This window comes from Phoxinus phoxinus, assembly GCF_949152265.1.
Source record: "Phoxinus phoxinus genome assembly, chromosome: 2".
Lineage (NCBI taxonomy): Eukaryota > Metazoa > Chordata > Actinopteri > Cypriniformes > Leuciscidae > Phoxinus > Phoxinus phoxinus.
Window position 1 is genome coordinate 27,393,338 of NC_136877.1, and position 15,278 is coordinate 27,408,615.

At 38.4% G+C, this 15,278-nt stretch overlaps 1 protein-coding gene across 1 annotated transcript in view; it reads left to right on the plus strand.

The window, feature by feature from the left end:
* Positions 1-15,278, plus strand: part of prkdc (protein kinase, DNA-activated, catalytic subunit) — a 36,995-nt gene that overhangs the window by 2,522 nt on the left and 19,195 nt on the right. The window contains exons 8-42 of the mRNA XM_079605445.1: positions 12-67; positions 221-251; positions 337-494; positions 634-780; positions 1,011-1,175; positions 3,166-3,334; positions 3,422-3,471; positions 4,774-4,908; positions 5,113-5,262; positions 5,609-5,721; positions 5,856-6,015; positions 6,098-6,181; positions 6,334-6,453; positions 6,616-6,775; positions 6,946-7,052; positions 7,203-7,293; positions 7,424-7,587; positions 7,695-7,847; positions 8,434-8,541; positions 8,636-8,862; positions 9,026-9,120; positions 9,210-9,309; positions 9,433-9,566; positions 10,148-10,378; positions 10,514-10,743; positions 10,927-11,135; positions 11,460-11,592; positions 11,687-11,845; positions 12,123-12,326; positions 12,666-12,854; positions 12,962-13,066; positions 13,312-13,479; positions 14,029-14,156; positions 14,252-14,459; positions 14,844-15,022. Coding sequence (XP_079461571.1) covers positions 12-67; positions 221-251; positions 337-494; positions 634-780; positions 1,011-1,175; positions 3,166-3,334; positions 3,422-3,471; positions 4,774-4,908; positions 5,113-5,262; positions 5,609-5,721; positions 5,856-6,015; positions 6,098-6,181; positions 6,334-6,453; positions 6,616-6,775; positions 6,946-7,052; positions 7,203-7,293; positions 7,424-7,587; positions 7,695-7,847; positions 8,434-8,541; positions 8,636-8,862; positions 9,026-9,120; positions 9,210-9,309; positions 9,433-9,566; positions 10,148-10,378; positions 10,514-10,743; positions 10,927-11,135; positions 11,460-11,592; positions 11,687-11,845; positions 12,123-12,326; positions 12,666-12,854; positions 12,962-13,066; positions 13,312-13,479; positions 14,029-14,156; positions 14,252-14,459; positions 14,844-15,022 — 5,020 coding nt within the window. The remainder of the gene's footprint in view (positions 1-11; positions 68-220; positions 252-336; positions 495-633; positions 781-1,010; positions 1,176-3,165; positions 3,335-3,421; positions 3,472-4,773; positions 4,909-5,112; positions 5,263-5,608; positions 5,722-5,855; positions 6,016-6,097; positions 6,182-6,333; positions 6,454-6,615; positions 6,776-6,945; positions 7,053-7,202; positions 7,294-7,423; positions 7,588-7,694; positions 7,848-8,433; positions 8,542-8,635; positions 8,863-9,025; positions 9,121-9,209; positions 9,310-9,432; positions 9,567-10,147; positions 10,379-10,513; positions 10,744-10,926; positions 11,136-11,459; positions 11,593-11,686; positions 11,846-12,122; positions 12,327-12,665; positions 12,855-12,961; positions 13,067-13,311; positions 13,480-14,028; positions 14,157-14,251; positions 14,460-14,843; positions 15,023-15,278) is intronic.

Consider the following 15,278-nt stretch of genomic DNA (forward strand, 5'->3'; position numbering starts at 1 on the left):
GCTTTAAACAGACCCGGTTACATCAAAAGAAATCTTTGAATATGCGCTAAAGGCGATTTGTCCACAGGTAGGATTAATTAAGAGTGTTAACTTGGCAATACAATTTAAAGCTAAATTGTTATTTTACCCTTTTGTGTAGTACTGTACATGTGCATCTCAGTCACATTTTCCATTAAGAGCTCCCAATAAATGCACTTCTTCCTTCCTTATGTCTCTATAGACTGATATTAAACGATATGCAGTCATCTTTGGTAAGTGGGATTAGATATCAACATGTATTTTCATACCATACTGCCAATGTTGAACTTATTCCTTGTCTTTTTTTACTCTTGACAGCCGGTCTCAAATTGTTTGCTAAGCACTCAAGCCAGTTCGGCAACCGTCTCATGGATCATTACATGTCTATCTTTGATGTCATGTCCAAACTTTGTGGACATATAAATGGAGAGCTGAAAAAGAGTAGTTACACAGCACTAGAGTCTTTCCTAAAACAGGTATTTTCTATTTATTGATTATTCAATGTATAAATAGTTTCAAATTATTATTATTTTTTAAGAGAGATGTTGAGAGAGATGTTCAACTTTGTTATGATGACCACGATCTTTTCAAACTTTTCCTCTCATTGCTGTAAAGGTGGCCACTCTTGTGGCAGAAAACATCGAGTTGCACAAAAGCAAGCTGAAGTTCTTCATGCAGAAGTTCTGTGCGATCATCAGGACCATGGAATCCACTAATAAAGAATTGTCCATTGCTATCAGAGGATATGGCCTGTTTGCTGCGGTTGGTATCTGGACATTTTATTAGAATAATAAGAATAGTCTAAACTGTAATTACTGTAATTAATCTCACAGCAAGTCCAGTTTTTTTTATTATCATCAAAATATATCTGTTTAATATTGCTGGTTCTATTTGATCTGATTATTTTTCATTTTGCACTAATGTAATTGTTTCTATTTCAGGCTAAATGGATGGAGTTTTTCTGACTGTGTTTTGTGTTTGTTTGCCTTTAGCCGTGTAAGGTGGTGTGCCCTCGGGATGTAGATCTGATGTATACAGAGCTCATTCAACGGTGCAAGCAGATGTACCTGACTGAGTCTGACCGGGAGGATGACAATGTCTACCAGCTGCCAAGCTTCCTCGACTCCATAGCTAGTGTTCTGATACATCTTGACCGGGTAAGATACATCTCCTTTACTATGAGCTGTTAATCACATTGTAGATGATTTTATCTAGCATTTGGTTTATCTAATCCAGATAGGTTGGTTGGTTAATTGGCATTTTAAATCAATATTCAGTATTTAGGTAAGTATTTTTAGTCCCCTCCTCTGCTCAAAGTGCCTACTTCATCAATTTAGGATAACAACATTACTTTAAAGTAATCGAGTCAGATGAACATATGCATATTTTTTATTTGTTTTTATTTTCTAGATTGTTTTAATTCGTAAAGTGAGCAGGATATAATAAAATATAACAATGGCGTTGACAGCCATATATTATGGTACTACGGTAAGCGGGGCAGCGGGTGCCTGAGCCCTCCCCTGCTCTACAGCACCCCACCATTTTCCAATGTAAATCTGTGGTGAAAAATGGAACTGCAGCACTCTCTAATTTTGAGCCATTGGGGCAGATTTCACAATGCCCCACTTATTTTCATGTTACATTACGTAAACCTTGCTCCAGACCAAGACGATTTCTATCTGCTTCAGTGATAGAAGAGTATATTAGTCTTCATCAGATCAGTAAATAGTTGGCATGTCTGTTCTTCCTGAAGTAGTGTATCAAATTATGAAAATACTAATTATGTAAATTAAAACATGCTCATGGGAATAGCCTATATATAGTTCTGTTGTGTTTGCTTTATATTTGTTCTGTCCTCACCAATATTCTGTAATATTCTAAAACAAAATTCGGAGGCAATAAATTGTATATTAAAAGGGGTAGTTCACCCAAAAATTAAAATTAGCCCATGATTTACTCACCCTGAAGCCATCCTAGGTGTATATGACGTCTGGCGGAAGCTAGTTGTTTTAGGTTATGAAGTTATAAATATGGGTATTTTTCTTACAAAAACCCATAGCTTCACTTTAGAAGGCCTTTATTAAAGGTAGGGTAGGTAGGATTTATATAAAAACTTTTACCAAATTTGATTAAACTTTCTATTTAGAAAGTTCTAATTATCAATGCATAATTAAAATGTTAGTACTCTGATAAAAAGAGTATAAAAATCGAGTGACTCTAGACCGTTTAATCTTCATTAAACACAGCTCATTATTTCCATTCGGGACGAATCACAGGATTGGCTTGCGCGACTGTCACTCTCCGTCACCATGACTACCGCCGCTATTACTGGCTCTGCCCACGTGCGCGCAGTCGCGCACCCGTTTTTAGGTGGGAGTGAATGGAATTAATGAGCTGTGTTTATTGAAGATTAAATACACTAGAGTCACTCGTTTTTTATACTCTCTATTTCAGAGTACTTGCATTTTAATTATGCATTGGTATATAAAGACAGTTTAAACAAATTTGAATAAAAATTTTTTTTAGACAATTCTGACCTACCCTACCTTTAACCCCCCGGAGCAGTGTGGAGTATTTTTTTATCATCCCCATACGGTCCCCCAATTCTTCCTCACTAAATGCTGCTCACTGTATTTCTGAAGACTCGCATACACTGTGACAGCATCAGACTGTTTTTTCTTAATCATGGATAGATGCACTTGTTTGGGCTTCAAATTTTCTATAGCCATTCACTCCCATTATAAAGCTTGGAAGAGCCAGGACATTTTTTAATTTAACTCTGATTGTATTCGTCTGAAAGAAGAATGTCGTATACACCTAGGATGGCTTCAAGGTGAGTAAATCGGCTAATGGGCTAATTCAAATTTTTGGGTGAACTAACCCTTTAAGGCAATTCTAAGATGGTGTGTACTTAAAGCCTGTTGATTAGAGCGCCACCATCAGGATGAATAATGCAAGGACACCAGACCTCTGCCAAAAATGTACGTGTTCAGTGATTACAATATAAAGCTTCAAAATGTCTATTATAAACTAGCTCAAAGACCCAGAATCTGCTCTACATAAATTTACTGTCAGGAGCCGCTACTGTTTGTTACCTTTAACCTCACCTAACAGATTCTATTTTGTAATTTTTATAACTGGTTATAGATCCCTGAAGTGTACACTCCCGTGCTAGAGCGCCTCCTTGTGGTTCAGATGGACAGCTTCCCTCAGTACAGCCAGAGAATGCAGTATGCCACCTGCCGCTCCATCATCAAGGTGTTTGTTGCCATGGCAGTTCGAGGTCCTGTCCTGTGGAGTTTCACTAGTTCTGTGGGTAAGGATGAGCTGGAGGTTAGCTTGTCTGATCTGATTCTAGGTTAGTTTTTACCAGCGCTCACACTCTTCATTTCTTCAACAACAGTTCACCAAGGCCTGATCAGAGTGTGCTCTAAGCCGGTTCTTCAGTCAGAAGTAAGTGTTTTTGCTAAAACTGCTGATCTTTTTGCTTTTTTGTTGTTGTTTAAAGGGCACCTATTATGACATTTAAAATGTTCCTAATGTTGTTTAGGGAGTCCCCAACAACAGTTTTACGTGCATGCAATGTCAAAAAACACTTTTGTTTTCGTATAATATGCATTTATTTTTACCTGATTTGCTCACCGACTCCCAAATGATTCGTTCAACGACTCATTTTTCCAAACCCCTGCTTTGCGCGACGCTAATCTGCGATTGGTCAGATGACCCAGCAGTGTTTACTGAGATAATACTTATTGTTTAACACGGAGTACAATGATGCTTTTATCAATTAAATCGTGTTATAATAATGATTATAGTCCACTGCTTTGTAGTTTGTAGTAAAAAACTAAAAATAAGATAAAGAATTTAATGTTATGTTAGCGAGCATAGCCCAGAGTTCATATTGTAAAAGCACAATCAGTCTTTGTTTGCATTAGCCCGATGCATAAACATAAAGTAAAAAAAAAAAAAAATGCAGTTACGTTACTACGATGTATTATTCTATTCTTTAAGACAACTCCGAAAACAACGACAAACACTTCACATATCTCAATACAATTGCCATTGAAGACCTAGAAGCTAAACAGTGCTTACACAACAAACAAAATAATAATTAAGCATGCTACATAAAACATAAAAGCAACAATTATTAATAACACTTACAGGTTGTGATACGGAGGAGGAAGCTGATGCAAATACACATATAATATCAGCCAGCTCGCGAATCCAAGTTTGATTGCATTTAAAAAGCAATCGTCTTCAAAATGGCGCGAACAAAGCACAAGGCTCGGACTATACTTCTGTGGTATAGTTATATGAATTGTAGCCACTTAGTCTTCAAATGCTCCTCCTTGGGCAGATGAAAAAAGTTGGCTTTTGAGTCGCACTTCAGAACACAGCGTCTCGTCGCCATGATATTTTCCCTGGCCTTGGAGCGCAATAAGTGGGCGTATCGTATTCAAATAACTTGACAAGTTGACATCATCTAGTCAGAGAAAAAGCTTCGGTCTTCTAACGATTCATAAAAATGACTCAGAGTCGACTCTTACTTTTGAAAGACAATAACTTTATATACGGTGCACTTTCATATTTCTAACTTTGCAGGATGTTTTTGTTCACTTAGATCTATGTTACACACTACATGAAAGGTAAATTTCTAAATTACATAATAGGTGCCCTTTAAATTATCATGAAATCATATCATGAATATATCATTAAATCTAAATGTCTAAGTGGTACATATTTATTCACCGTCAGGAGCGGAGCATTCATTCAGGTGGTTCTCAAGCTGAGGAGGATTCCACCCTGGTGCGCTCTGGGAAATGGAAAGTTCCTTCCTCTAAGGACTACCTTGACCTCTTTAAGGGGCTTCTGGACTGTGAAAACTTTAAAGTAAGAAATTAGATGTTTATTTGATGAACACAGGTTTAATTTAATTATCTAGTTAAGGTAATGGTTTAATTTGTTAGTATTTTAATGATGTATTATTGGGTTTGAATGTGACCATGTAATCATAAAAGCTGTTGAACGTGTACTCTGGTTTGTTTCTGCAGATTAATCTAATGTCTGAACTGATCTAATTTGCTGTGATTTTAGGACACAGGATTCATGGATGGAGCTCCAGCTGCCAAGAACTACAACCTGAGAGACATAAACCGACACTTATACGATGCACTGGTGCAGTCAGTCATGAAGATTGTGGAGAAACTTGATCTTTCAGTGCAGAAAGTCAATGCAGCAGATGAGGTAATGTTGCAGTGCTGCACCTTGAATGCATAGTAAAAATGTGGGTGGTTAAAGAAAAGGAGCAGAAAAAAAACAAAAAAACATGGGAATTCCAAATGGATGATTTAAATGATCACAAACCTGGAAAAACCTTAACAATAATTTACTGTCTCCTAATTCTTCCTCACTAAATGCTGCTCACAGTATTTCTGAAGACTCGCATACACTTTGACAGCATCAGACTTTAGAGGAAATTTGTGTGTGTGTGTACTAAAGCAGTAGATATAAGAAACAAACTTGAAATACAAATGTTGGATGTTAACACATGTTATGTCCAGTTTTGTAAAGTATTTCTTCTTTTTCTCAGGCCCAGAGTGAAGAAAGTGCTGGATTCATGCCTTCATCTGACCCCACAGCAAACCTGATGCCCAACAAACCCAAAGACTTTATTGCCTTTATCAACTTGGTTGACTTTTGCAGGTGCCACAATTTTTTCATGTCATAAATCAATCAATCAATCAAACAAACAAACAAATAAACAACAAATCTTATTTGCACCCTTATTTTATGAAATTGCATACCGGTACATAAGATTATTGTTATCTTCTCTATAGTGACTTATTGCCTTCAAGAAATCCTGAGTATTTTGCCCAGTGGATGTACCCCCTGTGTCACGAGCTCATTCTGCAATCAATACGTTTCCCTCTGGTCAGCGGCTTTTATAAGCTCCTCTCCCTCTCTATGAGCATTGCCAAGAAAATCCACTATTTTCAGGTAATACACACTCTCCATCACATTAACTCCTCAATTTAATGTGTTGATAAACATTGACAAAACCAGTATCTTTTGCTTATAGGACCTAAAACAAGGGCCTAAAAGTGGTGGTGGCTCCACCATGGAGAATGCCTGTTTTTCTCTCCTTGCAAAGTTTGGAAAGGAGGTGACCTTTTGACCCTTTTCGTCACTTTATTTCTGTGATAGATGCTTGACCATTGCAGTCAGCTTTACGTTTCATTCATCAAAGTATTTGGTTTGTGATTTTGGCATGAATGTGATGATTTGAAGGGCAAAAGTTTTTGTTATATTCCTCAGGTTTGTGTACGTATGAAACAATATAAAGACGAGCTACTGGCTGCCTGTCTGATGTTCACCCTCTCTCTTCATCCTGACATGGTGGCTCTGGATATCAAGGCATATATACCAGCTCTGCAGGTTAGGAAAGGGAAGCAAATGCGCAATTTTGTGATTATCAACATTCGATTTTTTCATTAACAGTAAAAAGCAACCACATTCTAAAGTGATTAAGTGATTAACATAAATTGAAGCATGATATATGTATGGAATGATCATCTGTTTTCATTGTTTTGTTTGAAGGCTGCTCTGCGTCTGGGTTTGAGTCATGCTCCTCTAGCCACAGCAGCACTGGATGCTCTGGAGTCCTGGTCTTCTCTGATCCCTTCTGCCATCATGCAGTCACACTACGCAGACATACTGCCACATTTAGATGGCTACCTCAAAACAACCAGTAACTCTGGTCAGTTATTTGTAACCTCATCATATTTATCTTAAATAATGTACTGTCAAAGAAATGGTCACTGGTTACTATTCTTTCTAAATATGCTTGGATATCTAAGGGTCAGTGATTTATTATCAAATTCCTTTATTAGCTGATTGTTTTTTATTTGTTTTTAATCATTTAATTAGAACAAGATGACAGCAATATGGAAGTGACGTTTGTGTCAACGGGAAGTTCAAAAGGTTATGGAAAAGTCATGATGAGGCTCCTGAAGAAATCAAAGCACTTGCCTGTGGTAATTATATTGATTTGTTTGCCATATTTTGATTTTGTCTGTGTAAATGATTCTGTGATGTAACTGTTACATACTGTGAATCTGTGATTCTGATAATATATACGTAACTGCATGCACACAGTGTCCTGATGTTACTGTGGTCTCTGTTAGGGAGATGAATCTCCGATTGCTGCTGTGAGACGGAGGGTGGTACGTCTACTTGGACACTTGGGAGGACAGCTCAACAGGAGCCTTGTGACAGGTTATTTTATTTCTGCTGCTATTTAATAAATTAGTTGTTGACTTCTTAAAAAAAAAAAAGGCAGTACTTGTTAAGTTTTCTTGCTTGTTTTTAAGCTTTATATACTGCATTTTCTCATATCTAACCCCAGCTGTCTCTGCGGAGGACATGATGAAGCGTTTTGTGGCATGGGACTGTGAGAAGAGGCTGAGTTTTGCTGTGCCTTTTAAAGACATAAAGCCTGTGATCTACCTGGACTCCTTCCTGCCAAGGGTCACAGAGCTCGCACTGTCCTCCAGTGACAGACAAACTAAAGTAATCATAGTCAAATTTTCTTGTCATTGTTGATTAAAGTTTATTAACATTTTATTTATTCACCCTATAAATTGAGGCTGAAAGTGATAATTCTGTCTGGTGTGTAGGTTGCAGCGTGTGAGCTTCTGCACAGTCTGGTCATATACATGGTGGGTAAAGGAGCCCAGATGACAGAAGATGACAAATCTGCTCCTCCCATGTACAACCTACACAGAAAAGTCTTTCCTGTTCTTCTACGCCTGGCTTGTGACGTCGACCAGGTCTTTTACCTAATCTGTGCTCTTTAAATATATAAAATTTCATTTGAGTTTTTGTCTTTTAGCTTGTCTTTCAGGCACAGTGAAGCAATGGTTCTCAACCTTTTTGCATCCAAGGCCCCCCATGTAGACCTAGATATTTCCTGTTACTTCTCCTATAATGATGACAAAGGAACTAGAATTGTCAATGGATTAAGATAATTAACCCAGTAATGAGTCAAGAAGTTTCAGTGCCGGTTTTCCAATAAACAGCAATTCACGGTATAATTTAAACTGACACAGTGTCAGTTTATACATTTCATACCTGGATTATTTTAAGGTTAAGTTAGATTATTTACAGCGAGTTATTTATTCAATTGTTAAAAAATATATAAAATAATATTTAATGAATGGATGAATGATTAATAAAAAAATTTAAGTCATCTTGTAGTTCCCTTGGAAATTTGATGAGGCCCCCTAGTGCCCCCCGACCCCCTGGTTGAGAATCATTTAAGTTCATATTTTCATGTCCACATTTTGTCCACTTTAATCAGTCTCTGTCAGTCATGTGTAAGTTCCACAAACATGGAAACTTTGACTGCTTCTTCAGGTGACGAGGCAGCTGTTTGAACCTCTGGTGATGCAGCTTATCCACTGGTTCACTAACAACAGAAAATTTGAAAGCCAAGACACCGTGGCGGTGCTGGAGGCTATTTTGGCAAGTAAACTCCTTCAGTAGACACACTTTATTTTATTCAAAATTGAGTTCGCCGTTTATAAACGAGGGCTGCTAATCTGTTTGGGCTGCACAGGATGGAATTGTGGATCCGTTAGACAGCACCCTCAGAGACTTCAGTGGCACCTGTATCCAGGAGTTTGTCAAATGGTCCATTAAACAGACCACACCCAAACAGCAGGAAAAGAGCCCAACCAACACAAAATCTCTCTTCAAACGTATCTACAGCCTGGCCTTACACCCCAACGTCTTCAAAAGGCTTGGAGCTGCGCTTGCCTTTAACAGCATGTACAGACTGTTCAGGTCAGTGTGTGGTGAGCAGAAGAGCTCATTGGATGGGCTACGTACAGCCTCTCAACATTTCAGCAATATATTCTAAGGTCATCTTTAGTGAATATAAGAAATCTGTAGCGAATGAAAATGGTATTTATTCAGATGTTTATCCAAATATTGTTTTGTTTCTCAGAGAAGAGAGCTCTTTGGTGGAGCAGTTTGTTTTTGAGGTGCTGGTGGTGTTTGTTGAGAGTCTGGCTCTGGCCCACTTTGATGAAAAGTCCCTGGGTAAGACTAGACATATTCTCTTCATCAATACGTCCTGTTTGATGCTCATGACTAAGATCTATCCTGTCATATTGTTATTTTCTACACAGGAACTGTCCAACAGTGTTGTAGTTCCCTGGATCATCTGATGAGAATTATCAAACACAAGGCAGACTCGCTCAATAAGAATACCAAGAGACGCATACCCAGGTACACACACATTTGATTAGGATATTATACTTAACTTCCCTTAATTCATATTAGTAATGTGAGTAAAGTGAACATTATGTGTCTAACAAACTGACAGACCTACATTTTCTACTCTTTCTACAGAGGATTCCCTCCAGACCAGTCGGTGTGCTTGTCAGATGTAGTCATGTGGCTGCTGACCCAGTGTGGAAGACCACAGACTGAGTGCCGACACAAAAGCATGGAGCTCTTCTACGAACTTGTGCCTCTCCTGCCTGGTAACCGGCAGGATATTTATAATGAAGGCAACACAGTGATTTAATTGCCATTCAGGGACTCTCCTTTTCGAAGTCATTTCAATCTCCTTCAGAATTGGAACATATCGTATTTTCCGGACTATAAGTCGCGCTTTTTTTCATAGTTTTGCTGGTCCTGCGACTTGTAGTCTGGTGCGACTTATATATGTTTTTTTCCTCTTCATGGCGCATTTTTTGACTGATGCGACTTATACTCCGGAGCGACTTATAGTCCGGAAAATACGGTAACATGAATTGACCAAATTAACTGTAAAAATACAGTGGATTCAGCACAGGGATTCTTTTTGACCAATCTCAGAATTTCACTTAGCAGAAAATATGTCCAGAATTATTTACTGTGGTTTTAATGAAATGTTACAGAAAAGCTTGTCATATAAATAGTGTAGGAATGCCTTTTGTGATTTAGGTCATTTTGCACCTCTAGGATTGTATTAGAATTGTATATCAGAATGATTACTAAGATTATTGAGAAAAACATAACACATTTTTATTCAATATGACTACACAGCTTGTTTAAAATTTCTCTTTTCTTCTTTTGACAGGTAAAGCATCTCCTGCGGCGTGGCTGGACGAACAGGTGAAGCAGCGTGGTCCAGGTTTTCTCGTTTCGTGTTTGGAGGGAGGTGGTTTACTCTCCCAGCCTACTTTGAGAGAGGTTGAAGCCCCCTTCAGCATCAGAGGCACCTTGCAGTGGATGGATCTGCTGCTGGCTGCTCTTGACTGCTACAGCACCTTCACAAAACTGCACTGTATGCAACCCCAGAGGATCCTGGGTGGGTGAATCCACACCATGAATTACCTCAACTTAAGATGCATAACTAAAATCTTCTCATATCCGTGAAATAATTGGTATCTGTCAAATTATTGCTAATAGCTTCTTTGTTCCTCCCATTCCTCTCCGCATCCAGGCACTGGTGAGAAGTCCAACTTTTTGCCAGCTGTCCGTTTCTTCCTTACAGAGCTGTCCATGCAGGACGTTCAGGCTGCCAGAGCTTGCTTCAGAATAGGTAATGCAGGTCAGTCACACTTAAGCCCTCGAGAGACAGAGCAGTACAACTACAGCAAGTGCTCCATCATTGTCCGAATGTTGGAGTTCTCCACCATGGTACTAAAGAAATGTCCACAAGATCTCTGGAAGGTAAGATTTTCGTTGTTTCAGGGGAAACATAATAAATGGAAAAAAGGTTAAAATAGTATTTTATGATCTTATTTACTTTTGTTCTAAGAGTCTACCTGCCAAACGCTCTAGTGAACCTACCAGAATCTACAAAGTAAAAAAAAAAATACTATGCTGCTTTAACTTTTTCACTTTCTTTTTTAGTTAATGGAGCAGGATTTTTTCAACACTTCCTTCTTCACACTGGTGGCACTGACGGTGTGTGAGCCCTCTTCCATTGGGTTCAACATGGCTGATCTAGAAGTGATAACTCAACTGCCAGAAGTGTCCGCTCCTTTGCTTAAAGTTTTGGCATCAACGCCTTACAGGACACAAGTGGAGAGCAGCATTAGGAAGAGAATTACCGTACAGAGGTCTGCTTAATTTGTAGTTGATTTCAGTTAATTATTCATACATAGTTATAAAGTTCTGTTTACACCTAGCTACTCTGACACATTGCGCAGTGGTGCTCAAAAGTTTAAATCCAGTTTGTATTTTTTCCTGATTCCATTACACCTCCTATTTCCTATCGTCTCAACGTACATTTGTAGAAAGGCTATAAACTGTGGTTACAGTTGCTGTGTTTTGGAATATTGTTGATGAAATTTTCTAATTTCTGAACTGATTTTAGTGATTGAAGTAAATTGTTTTTATGTGTGCTTGTTCATTTATGTGTGTGTCTTGATTGTTCTGGACAGTGTGGAGGAGTTGTGTGCTATTGATCTGTATGAGGCAGAAACCAGAGACAGTCATGCTAGCATGCATCTTTTACTCTCAGCCTGTAAGCAGCTTCACCAGTCTGGGCTGCTCAACTCTGTTCTGCACAGTCAGGTACACACTAATCAAATGAATGTTATTGTAATTATGTTTAGTCTACGTAATAGTTACATTGATTTGGGTTGGGATGTTTACAATTTCTCTGTAGGATGCTGGTTTCGGTCACTCTCTGGGCTCCAAACTTCTCACTAGTGTGTATAAAAGCATAGCTCCTGGAAACGAAAGGAAGTCTCTGCCCTCCATGGATGTTGGCAGCAGGAAGTTGGCTAACAGTCTTGTGCAGTTGGCATTCTGTTTGGGAAATCAGGTGAGTGGTTTGAATTACAGGGAAGGACTAAAGCTGGGGAACACATTACAAGACTGTCAGGCTGATTATGAATGTAATTTGGTTGTGATGACTGATCATGCCCAAACAGACCAGGTCTGTTCCAGTTGGTCTCAGTCGGTGTTTACAAGTCACGTAGTGTGCAGAGTCTGAAGATTCTAGTCTTATAATTTAAGAACCAGCCGTAAGATATTGAAGATCACAGAATGTTCATGTTCAACCTTGAAACCGGTCTTTTTTGTTTCCCTAAACAACTCAGAGTGAACAGACGGTTGGCCTTTTGCTGAACACCATTACACTCTCCGTCCCTCTCTCTGGCAGTCTGAATCCTCACTTCCTCAGCTTCTCTCATGGAGAGTACTTCTACAGCCTCTTCCAGACATCTCTGAATACTGAGTTACTCCGCAGTGTGGAGTGCACAGTGCCGCTGCTGCTGGCTGCAGCCAACCAGAACCCCAGCATGGTGAGGTGTCAAACTAGACTGGGCTTTCCTAAAAGCATTGTTAGCCTATGTAAAATGTAGAAACCACTGGCCCCAATGGTCTTTAGGATCTAGCTAGATCTACGGTGCTTTCGGGAAGTGCATCTCTGGTGAACAAAAACACCAGCAGGATAAAACTCTACTTTCTCTGCACATATTGTGACTAAACCATTGAAATTGTGTCTAACTTGGGATTATAACATGCTTTTGCTCTTGATAGGTTAGACAGATAATACAAATAAGTCCTAGATAGAACTGTTTTACCATTTTCTCCATAAGCACTGAAAACTGAAAAGTTTTCCTGTCCAACTGTCTTTTTAGGTTAGCGTGTTGCTGAACGGCATGTTGGATCATAGTTTCCGTGAGCGTTCTGTCAGAATGTCCCAAGGCTCACAATTGGCTGAACAGGTGCTGAAGGAGTGGGATTTACTCAGGCCATGGTGGGAGGGTCCTGCAGCCTCACCAGAGAGCAAAACTTCAGTCCTGTCATTGCTCGCCAAAGTGCTCCAGGTACCACATATTCAATTATACTTTATTTTCTGTGCATTGTGAAGAGCTAAAATGGTTACATGAATGGGAATTTCAGGAGTAGATTTTAAGATTTTGTTTTTTTGCAGATAAATTCCTCTGTATGCTCCAATACAGATCACCCAGCATTCAATGCTGTGTTCACCACTTTCACAGCTCTTCTCACAGATATATCTATGCCATTAAATCTCAAGGTAATCTTTTCCAATTTTTAGCAGTCAAATTTGTATTTACTCTTTGCAAATATGCACGACAATCTGCACCAGTTGTACATTATAGTCTTCTCTTGTTCTTGTAGTGGCTTTTTTGTTTTACACTGACACTGTAATATGGTAAAGACCAAAGCTAAATCTGGAAACAGTCCAATTTAGTGCATGTTTATGGCATTTGGCCAATGCTGTCTATATTCATTTCTTCATATCTTTCTCTCTGTGATTAGAGCCAGGCTCTGATCATGCTGCCCTTCTTCACTGCATTACCCAGCATGCCACTGGAGGAGCTCAGGAGGGCTCTGGAGACGCTGGTGGCTACACATTTCCCTATGCAGTCAGATGAATTCCCCCGGGGATCACTTCAGTGCAACAACTACATGGACTGCATTCGCAAAGTAAGATGCTTAAACTGGATATTCATTATTAGTATATTATAATCTTTCATTTCAGAGGTGCCCATATCTTTTCAAAAAGTGTTCTTTTGCACCTAATTTCACCTGCTATAATTTCCATTGAATGTACTTTGGAAACTAACTCTAACCAATCTTTTTAACTCAAACCAATCAATTTAAAAATCTGGATTCTTGACTTCTTAAAAATCATATTGCTTTAAGTGCTGTAATTTTCAATATTTTAAATAAATATAACATATTTATTAAGTAACATGGGTCCTATACCCAAGACTATATTTTGCATCTTTATTTTCTTTGGTTTCTTAAAGATTTGTTATTTTCTGAATTTCTTCTCTCCCAAGTGTAAAAAATGTTTCACTCTCTTTTTTTTTTTTTTTTTTTTTTTACTTTTACTATTTCATTATACCTTGCTTAATCAGTAATTTAAACAACATTTTGACTCTTTTTTTGAAATAAGGTATGAACAGGAAGTTAAAAAAGTATATTTTATGTTAAATGATAATAATTAGTCCTTAATTTTGGTAACGCCAGTTTTTAGAGGCCCTGCAGCTGTCTCAGAGTCCTGTGTTATTGAAGCTCATGGCTAGAGTTCAGTGCCGGGATAAAAAACATATCATGGAGGAGCTCTTTCAGACCTGCTTTCAAAATATTGCTCGCAAGTAAGTTCCACAAATTCCTGTTTATGTGTCTATTATTTAAAGTTCATAGATTTATTTCTAAAATGCATTTGTTGCATATTATTTCTCTTTGTCAGGTCCCAGTTGGAAAGACAGGTTCTTCTCCTCAGCTCTGTCTACCAGTCATTTCAAGCCAAAGATGTTCCTTCAAACTCCATGCTCATGGGTCTTATAGACAGAGTCCTTCTACTACTGGCCTCTTACTGCAGCCCTCAGGCACTCTCTCAGTTCTTCATTACTAACATTGCTGATATCATGACTACTCTACAGGCACGCTTCACTAAGGTGAGTATACTATACTTAAAATTATTCAGATGCGCTCAAAACTAGTGATGGGTGCATAACTTTGCGAATCATTTGTTGGGCAAACATTTTTTTGTCCTGAGATTTCTACAGAAGATATATGTACATGTTTCAATATTTAGACCACTTCTGAAGAGAGTTTCAACCAGTATAACAAAAAGGTTTTTTTTAAATAAATGGCCTACATTGCCTTTAATGGAATTAGATGATTTGTTAATTGTACTTAAAGCAAAGTACAAAGCAAATGATTCAATTGATTCAAAGTTTCGAAAAGCTTTTTTTCCTCCCATCACTATTCAAAACACGTTTTTTGACACTTCGCTCATTTATTCTGCTATTGTGTCTTTCCTGTCATATGTCCTCCAGTCTGTTGAGTCAGTGTTTGAGAGTCAGATTATGATGAAGATTGGCTGTTGTAAGCTGCTGGAGGTGTTATACTCTCGTCTGCCTAAAGAGGAAGTCTATTCTAAAAACTCTGCTATCAACCAGGCCTTCTGTGGCACAGGCAGTGCAGAAGGCAACGAGCTTTCCAAGAACCTCCTCAAGTATGTTGAGTGATATGACAATTTTATTTTTTTTACCTTCAAGAGCAGATATTACACTTTATATGGTCAGCTGATTAAGTGTTATTAACACTCTTGTGCCCCTTTGATGTTACCAAAGGAATAGTTTTCTACAGAATTCCTAAGACTGCAACACAATTTTTCCACAAGTCCTTAAAGTCATCATGAAGTTAAAATGGACAATTCTTATTTATTTATAGAGTATTGGAGGTAAGTGAGAGGTACAAGATTGGGAAAG